The sequence below is a fragment of the Thalia democratica genome, chromosome 1 (assembly GCF_965202585.1).
Source record: "Thalia democratica chromosome 1, ktThaDemo2.hap1.1, whole genome shotgun sequence".
In the NCBI taxonomy this organism is placed as follows: domain Eukaryota; kingdom Metazoa; phylum Chordata; class Thaliacea; order Salpida; family Salpidae; genus Thalia; species Thalia democratica.
Genome location: NC_139165.1, coordinates 66,359,728 through 66,369,266, shown reverse-complemented (window position 1 = coordinate 66,369,266; position 9,539 = coordinate 66,359,728). Strand labels below are relative to the sequence as shown.

Below are 9,539 nucleotides of genomic sequence, written 5' to 3'. Positions count from 1 at the left end.
TATTGAACACATAGATTGAATGAATGCATTTGTTCAGTTTCTTCTATTAATAGGAACATCACTTATTTGGGGTGTTACTAATCCACTAATCAAGAATAAAAGTGTTTTTATTATAACAGAAAGAAAGACTAGCATTTTTAGGAACTTATTTGGTAGATTTTTGTCTTTGTTTTTGAACTGGAAAATTGTTCTACCAATTGCTGTTAATCAACTTGGATCAATTTTGTTCTTTATGTGTATCAAATACACAGGTAATAATAAGCAAAAGTTAAATTTTAATTTTCTATTAATGTTAACTTTTTAAACCAAAAATAGCCTCTTAATCTGTCATTAAAACATGGTTGCCATTTTACCTGCTAAAACCTGGAATTTTAACAATTTTCACATGTTCAGTAGTAAAATTTTGATTTGACTCAAAAAATCTATAATGTAAGTTAAAAAAACTTGTCATGGTCAATTTTTTTTTAATTAAAAGACATATTTAAAGTAGCTTTACAGTATGTTTTCAATGTTTTTATTCTTTTTAACACTGTTTTTTACCTTAAACTTAACCCTAAACTAAAAATAGACCCAAAAATGTGTACTTTTAAAATCCTGCAAGAAGTTTGGAAAACCTGGAAATAATTTTGAAAAAAGGAGTGGCAACCCTGTTAAAACTAGCTTTCTGTAGTTAAACATGAAACTTATTAAAATGTATATTTTATAAGAAGAGGAAAGAGTAAGTCTGATGTTTTTCTATTATAAAAAAATCTACCTACAATTATGTTTTCTGTTGGCTTAAATTAACAAATCATAAATTGCTTCTATAATATAAAAGGTTTACATCCTAAAACTAGATTATTTAACAAAAAGATAAAATCTTAACTTTAAAACATAAAAAAACTATACTCAAAATAAGTATGATCAATAGACCCTGTCAGGGTTGCCACACACTCAGGGAACTCAGGGAATCTCAGGGAATTTTCAAACTGTAGAAAATCTCAGGGAAACTCAGGGAAACTCAGGGAATTTTGACATTTTTCTTTTAACTCAGGGAAACTCAGGGAAGTTTTGATTTTTTCTCTAAATTTCAGGGAAGTTTTTGAAAATTTAGGGAAATTTTTTTCTAGATCTAGAATGAGGTTTAGTTAATCCAGTTTCAATATTTTGTTCAAAAGTAGTAATTTATATTATTTAAGTGGTTATTTAGAATTTTTTTTAGCCTTGCGGCTAGTTCTTCAATATTCTTAGTATTAACATTGTAGTTTTTTTAAGTTTTAAATTTATATTTACTTAAGTAAAATCAAACAGTTTAGAGAAATGAAAGTCGTTGTTAACTATTTGAGTTTTTGAAAACAGTTTTTTTCATAAATTTAATGCAGAAGCATACACATACAACCTTCCTTTTATTATTAAAGAAGAAAAATGAGAATGAGGTATTAATAATTTGTGTTAGAAGAGAAAATTTTTTTTTAAAGATTTGAAAAATACTCAGGGAAACTCAGGGAAATTTAAGGTTACTCAGGGAAATTTTTGGTCACTCAGGGAAGATTTTTTGGCTCAAAGAGTGGCAACCCTGCCCTGTGTAAAGAGAAACCTTTTTGTCATCAAACTAACTTGAAATAATCAAAATATTTTAAATTGCATATTAATTTTAAATTGAATGTTAAATCAACTTAAAAAAGCTAGTTTAAAATTTTCCAAAAGACTGAAGTTAATATGATTTATAAAGGTTATTGAAATACATAAACTTTTTATTTGAGGACAAATAAAGTTCAATCTGTTTAAGAACCTAATTTTAGCAAAGGTGCTTCAAATGAATTTATGAAAATTTGTACTAATCATTACCTTTATGAAACCTCTAATTATTTTAAAGTTGATCAATGAAAAAAAAGTCTGTGTATTTGTACTAAATGTAAAAAAAATTACTAATGTATTGTCAAAAAACTAAAAGAAAGAAATAAAAATGTTAAAGCTCACAGCTTCAATGGGTTGGTGTAGAGAAAGACCTTTCAGTCATAGAGCTGATCACCACTTGCTATAAAGTACTGTTTTGAGCTAACTTTATAATAATAAAAAAAATTTAACTGGAATTAAATATACATTTTTGTAAAAATTAGTCAAGTAAAAAAAGTGCAATAAACAATTCAAAAAAAAAGGAGAAGTGCTAATGTCATTATAAACAACATATTTAAAATACAAGCATAAAACTGTAGAAGCACAATGTAAAAAAAAGGTTTTATAAATGTTTTCATTTAAATGTATACAAGTTTTCATAAATATTTGTGCTGTAACTTTACCAAAATAAAGTTTTTATTTTCAACCATAACTGTTTTTTGCAAACAAGTGCATATTGAGATGTCCCAAGCTAAATCTTATATGCTAAAATGATTAATCCAAAAGTTTGATTGGAAATCTTCAAGACTTATGTAATTTGATTTTATTTTGATCTAAAGCCCTTTTTGATTTAAATGCTATTATTTCATTAAATATTAAAAAACGGGAGTAATACCAATACAAAATTATTTTATAAATCTCAAATGTTTACTTTTCACTAAAAACTTATGAAACTAGTCTATGTTTTATTAATATCATTACAGTGATGGAGTTGTAAGTAAATAAAAAAATTGAAATTCAGTTTTACATTTCTGTAAGATGAAATGTTACTTAGAATGTTACTGGTTTTGAATTATATATAACTATTTGTTTTGACTATAAAAAATTGCTCAATTTACTTAGTAACGAGCTTTGGTTTTGAACTCTAAAAAATAAGATGAATTAATTTATTAGTATTTAAACTTTTTGTAAGTTTTATTACAAAAATAATAAAATTTCATTAATGTACTAAATTAGTTTTATTTTATAGATGTTGTATGTTTAAAAATTTAAAACTATTGTAAATATAATAATTTCTTATATATTTTAAATTACTTTTGTTTAATCATAAAATTGATAAAAGTTAACAAACTTATCAAATTTGAGCATAACAGTTATAATTAAAATAAAAGTTTTATTTTAAAACAAATCATAATATATTTTATAATAATTTTATTTAATTTTAATCCATGCAGCTAATTTTAAACAATACAAACATACTTAATTTTATGCAGATAACTAGACTAATTAAAATCTAAAAAATAATTATCTTTTTGCATACTTACAACAATCCAAAACATTTGCTAAATTTTGTATTTTGTTACAATAAGTAGTTTACACAAGTGAAAATTAGTAAAATTTAACTTAAATAAGTGAAAGTGATAAAAATGTTTTTATGTTTAAAAATGCTGTTTGAAACTTATCTTACAACTTTCACATAAAATATGAATTTAAAACATTTTTGAACTAAATGAATGTAACAACTGTTTAATATTTCAATTTATCAACTGTTAGGATTTATCCTAAAGGTTCATATGGCTTAAATAACTTTTTTTTTTCAAATTTTAAATTAAAAATATTTTAAATGTACATATTTTAAAAACTAACAAGAGATGAGTTAAACTATAAGATATAGTATATAGAATTTTTTTATAAAAAACATAGTATTAAAGCATGTATATTTTTGCAGCTGTATCAATAGCAGTACCTGTGGTTAATTCATTGACACTCGTTTTTACTACTATAACTAGTACTTTTTTGGGTGAAAAGCTAACTTTAAGTAAGTTTTTCTTACTTACATATGTAAAATTTTAAAAAGGTGTTTGTTAATAAACTAGATATTGTAATCAGTAGTTTAATAAGCTTGTTCTTAAAAATTTAAGTCTCAATCAAAAACTAATTTAGATGAAAACTAATATTTTTAAAATTATAATTTTATTTAATTTTAGTAATACTTATTCAAACAATCTCAGATAGTTAGTTTGAATTTTTATTATTTTTTGTTTTGAAACTAGGAATATATAATATATGCTTTAAATCAATTTTGTTTTATAATAAGAACTAAAAAACAAAATTGTGTAATGTAAAGTATTTAAAAAAGTAATTATTTTTTATAGAGTTTTTCATATAACAAATGTTTTTAATGTTACATAACAAGATATATTAACCAAATCTAATACTATTTTAAGATTAAATTACATAAATTTTGAAAAATTAGTTTTTAGTTAACACTGACTACTTTCCCCTTTGTTTTTGCCAAACTTGAAAAATTTACTTTTTGTAAATAAAATTATACTTGCTACCTGACCATTGCCTTTGTTCTTTTATTTAAATATTTTTAGTTATATAAACCTACAACAATAAGATATAAAGTTAAGTAATTTAGGTAATAGACTTATTATATTTCTTAAAAATACATTTAAAATTGGTTTTATTTTCTTTATTTATGTGCAACAATTATCTTAACTCTGTTTTCATTTGTCTACATAATAACAATAAATTTTACACATTTATTAAATCCACAAAAATAAAATTAAAGTCATTAAATAGTTTGAATCAAATTTCAATACAATTATTTAACTGACCTTAAAACTAGAAAAGTTTTTAATTTTAAACAAGATAAAAACATAGATCTTCTATATAGTTATTATTTTGATATGAAATTTATTTATCTAAAACCCTGTTGCTATTTTTGCAAAGTTCCTCCTACCCTACACTAGAAAACCAAATAACAAGTTTTACAGAAAATAAACTTGATAAAATAAAAAACATAAAAATTCTGTTTTGTTTTGCTAAGTTCAGATAGAAAATATGTAGTTTTTTTCACTAATCATTAACATTTTTTTGCACATTTTGATAATAACTAACTGCTTATTCAATTTTTTACAACAGCTAACAGCACCTTGTACCAGATATCTGTTTTACCTTTTTAAGTGTGTCATAAAAAGTAACATGATTTTTATATTAAAAACTTAGTAGGAACCCTGTTATTAGCTTATTTTAGAAGTCTTGTAAATTTTCTAAAACTCAGAAAACTTATAAATAACTTAAAATTGTTTTAATTCAATCTTATACATGACTTCCAATACAATGAAAATTCATAATTTTATAAAAAACACTGGGGTTTACTTTTTTTAAAATATAATTATATACTAAGGAAATTTAACCAATAAAATTATATTATTAAGTGTAAAATTAAAACGTTATTAGTGACAAAGTTTTTTTTTCTATTTTACAAATTATTGTATAATTTTAAATTCAATGTTTTTAACTTAGTCTGTTGTTGACATTACAATATTTTTAGATCAAATAAAAGGTTCGGTTTTAATAGTTGTAGGAGTTATTGTGTGTATCCTTAGTAAATAATGTCATTGATCAACTTGAATGAAATCAAGTATAAAGTAAGCTCTGTCCTTGACCAAAATACCAAACAATTTGGGAAAACTTTCTTGTTTGATGACAATGAAGAAACTTGCTGGAATTCTGATCAGGTTAGGTTATTTAAATTAATAATTACTTATAGAACCTCAAAAAAATGTAAATATAGTATATAAAAGTTACTTCTACAAGTGACAATTATTCAAATTGATGGTAATATCAAAATCTCAATATTATATGTTGAATAATACAGGTAAAGTAAATAATAGAATTATTTAAGAAATCCAATAAAATAGCTTATTATTAAAATAAAATATTACCTAAAAACGTTAGTATAAATTTACAGTTTTAATTTGGCTATAATAACTTTATAACTTTTTAGAAAAAGTAAAATTGGCCATTATTCAAAAGCTAAGACTATATGCTAAAAAATGTTCATATAGAACATTGAACTTTCATTAACTGTTATGATAAAGTCAGTCTAGTAAGAAAAAAATTGTACAACTTATAGAAAATAATTTTTTTATTTTCAGTTTGCTCAAAGTTTTTAAAAAATTTCAGAATATAGATCTTCTCCTTCATTCCCTAAGCAATTAACTTTTAGGAATTGGTTCTTGCCCTATAAGAAAAAAACAGTATTTTAACAATTAAAAAATGAATATAAGAGTTTTATAGCCAATTGTATTTTTTAATACTAGTAAAATAAACATTAAAAAAATTATTTACTTAAATTTTAAAAATCTTACAATAAGAAATCTAGTTGTTAAATAAAAATAAGTAGTCTTTTTTTCTTTTTTTTTTGGTCCTTCCAGAAAAAACAAATTAAATTTTCTGCTTTTTTACTCATATATCTCAGAATTTTTTTTAAGTTGTGATTGTTAATAACTAGTTTTTCTTTGAGAGATTCAAATATTTCGGGTCCTAAGAAAGTTTTATACTTCTAAGGACTTCTTTGTTATTCAGAGAAACACTCTTTAACATAATGCTAAAACTGTTTTGTCACCAAAACTTCTGCTACTAACTTAAAACAGCATGAAGAGTATATGCAATACTAGTTATTTAAAAGTAGTGCTTATATATTTAACGGTTTTTTAGCTTAAGTACCTCACAATTCGTATTTGGTAATTAAAAAAAATAACTTTAGGTTTTTTGTCAGTTATCATTATACGATTTTATAAATAGACCTGTGATACAAAAGTTTTAAAAGTCTAATATTTTAGGGAAAAGAACAGTGGATAATGATTAAGTTTGATGATGCCAAACAAATAAGTACAAAATCGAAACTTCGACTCAAAGTTCAGTTTCAAGGTGGCTTTTCTTGCGGACAATGTTATGTAACTTTTACTACCTCTAGTCAAGAAAAAATAAGCACGGTTCCGTGTCAGCCTCAAGACTGTAACTCTAAGCAAGACTTTACTCTAAGCTTTCAAGACGAAGAATTTTCTAATTTCGAAGCCACAATCATGAAAGTGACTTTTTTTGAGCCAACTGATTTTTTCGGTAGGCTTATTGTATACTCCTTAGACTTGCTCTTAGAAGATTGATAGAACTGTTAAAAGTTTGTGCATTTTAAGAAATAAGCTTACTTTAAAAAATTAAGTTTATAATATTCTTTGGGGTACTTTGAAAAAATACTTCTATAAAACTATATTAATAGTATAGTTTGCTACTGATATGTTTTAAAATTATTAGATATTTTTGAGTTATATTTTTGCATATTTTTCAAAGTGTTTAGGAAACTTATTTTTATTTCAGTATTAAATTTCATGATGATTTATTTGTTTTGAAAACTTTGATACAAATGATACTTACAATTTACTTTGTTAATATTAAAAATAAAATATGCCTAATATTAAGCACAATTCTATTTAAATTAAAGCTGCCAGATTTTTTTTTATTTTAGGTGCTAAAATGTATCTTTTCTATAGAGTACAATAAGTCGTTACGCACAAATAAGCCGTAATTGAACTAATACCAACCAAAATTGTCACAATTCTTATGTCAAAAGTACTTGATAAGCTCCAGAATTATAAGTTTTTTAATTAACTTTCATCTATAACCATATAAAATGCTAATTGTTACATGAGTTTTATATGAAACAAAAAAAAGAATATTATTGTACCTGTATTGTTTACTAAATGGTTTTTTCTTTATAAAGATCAGTTTTGTGTCAACTTCTAGCTTAAGTGACAATCTCTTAGAAAAATACAATGGAAACTTGGTAAATTTAATTTTTATTAATATATTTTCATTATCTATATTCTCTTCAACTTTTTTTAAAAGTTATACGTGATCATACACTTAAACAGTTCACCTAATAAGAGCTCAAATTAATTACAAAATAATTATCATAAAGTTTTTGAAAATAGTAAGTTAGTGAGGATAGTTTTTGTGGTCATGCTGTTTTTTTTTTATAATTATTCAGTTTTACAAAATAGTTTATTATAAAAATAGTACTATAATAATTTAACAGTTAACGCTAGTTTATATTATTTAGAAACTTATTTGTGCAAAAGTGGGAATTTCTTCAAACCATCTACAATTTTGCACAGGGTGTCTTTGTTATATTTGCTAAATGTAAAAAAAAAATAGCTGAAAACTCTAAGGTCGCCGTATTTATAAGCACCCTAATGACTAGTTGTGTACTTAATATTAAAATACATAAAACTAAAAGAAATGTCTTTAAAAGTTCACTTTTAAAGTGTAAAAACAAGTACAGCTTTTGAAAATAGTCAATATACAATCGGATAAATTTTCAAAAAATTGAAACTCAGATGCAGATTGTCTTAAAAGCTTGAAGAACATTCTGACTTATTAAACGATGAACTAGCTTAAAATAAACTAGTTTTTTATTATTAGTTTAATAGTTTTACTTATCTTTTTTTCAAACTCAGATACAGCAGGATCCGGATATACTTTTCAAATTGAGATCGGGCCGGATCTAAAAAGGCAATATCCGGTCGATTCCTGATATTTGATCTAAAAGTCGAAAAAGTATTTAAGTAAAAAGTTTTATATCATTGAAACAACTAGTTTCAACAATAAGATTTTTTTAACTTCTTAGAACTATGAATTTGGTAAAATATTTACAATTGAAAAAATAAACTTTTATTTAGTCAAAAACTGTAGTATAGTTATTTTTAAACTCGTTAGTAGGGGTAGGGAGTACACCACATTTTTTTGGTCATGTTGTAAAATTTATATTTTTCTTTTTGATTTAGATGTGTTTTAGCATCATTAAGAAGAATTTGATATTAAAAAAAAAAAAATTACCAAAAAAAAAAAATTCCGAACCCAAAAATTGATTTTGACCCCAAAAATCACTTATTTTCATTATTTTTGACTTAAATAGTAATAAAGTCACTTATACATGTCCTATACTTATAGTTTTTATCTTAAATTAAAGTTTACAGTTATAGGCAAACATTTAAAGACATTTCAACTGTTTTTGTTACATTATGATGTCATAACCACACAAAATATGTAAATGTTTTCGATAAAATAGTACTTTTTAAAAATTTAATAAGCATAGCTCTATTTAAAATTTTTTATTCTAAAAGTAACAGTTACTTTAACATTTTAAACAAACTTCTTACTTACCTTTAAAGATTTAAATGATGTGGTACTGGTATGTATATTAGCGTGATGTTTGATGTCATAATTCATTTAGTCATAAGTGTTTAAAAAACTCTTAGATAATTATTCAATTAGTATAACAACAAAATAAATAACCAAACATTAAAAAATTATAATGTATTATAGGCAAGATAATTTTTTATGGCATCATTAAGTTAATGATTAGTGCTAATGATAGTACTTCTACCATCATTTGAACTGGAAACTGAAGGTTCAACATCAACTTCCGAAATGTATGACTTCTCACACATGTCTCGCTTCAGAGCTGCTTGTGCTAATTCTAACTCAGTTTGCTTTTCAGTTACATATTTCAAATCAACATCTTCACTTATACGGCCACAACGGGAACTTAGTTGATCAGTATAAAAACATGCCTCATCTCCAGTAAGAGTATCCATGTTTTTGCCTATGTCAAACAACTTGTTAACAACTAGAGGTACGTTTTTATGTCTACCTGTAAATATATTAGATTGTCTCCATTCTTTGTTGAGCTGCCTCAAACTCTTTTTGACACCTGATTTATCTCGGGTCTGCTCCTTATACACTTTACTAAAGTAATTATTTACTACAGTTAACAACTTTGATTGTACTTGTTTTATTTTCAGAACATATTCTTCACCAAATGCTTTGGTCCACTGTAAAATGAGAGCTGTTGCATACGCCTTAACACA

General features: G+C 24.1%; 1 protein-coding gene across 2 annotated transcripts; it reads left to right on the top strand.

The window, feature by feature from the left end:
- LOC145831725 (nuclear receptor 2C2-associated protein-like) lies at positions 1 to 7,247 on the top strand. 2 transcript variants are annotated; one of them, XR_014369681.1, is made up of 4 exons: positions 1 to 251; positions 3,545 to 3,634; positions 5,159 to 5,345; positions 6,453 to 6,592. XR_014369681.1 is itself a non-coding variant. In XM_082939039.1 (3 exons), the coding sequence occupies exons 2-3, from the start codon at positions 5,220 to 5,222 to the stop codon at positions 6,774 to 6,776; spliced, it is 450 nt and encodes a 149-aa protein (XP_082795165.1). In that variant the 5' UTR covers positions 3,551 to 3,634; positions 5,159 to 5,219; the 3' UTR covers positions 6,777 to 7,247. The 2 variants fall into 2 exon arrangements, 1 of the variants encoding a protein (XP_082795165.1); XM_082939039.1 differs by lacking the exon at positions 1 to 251 and having other exon boundaries at positions 3,551 to 3,634; positions 6,453 to 7,247.
- Positions 7,248 to 9,539: the final 2,292 nt, after the last annotated feature.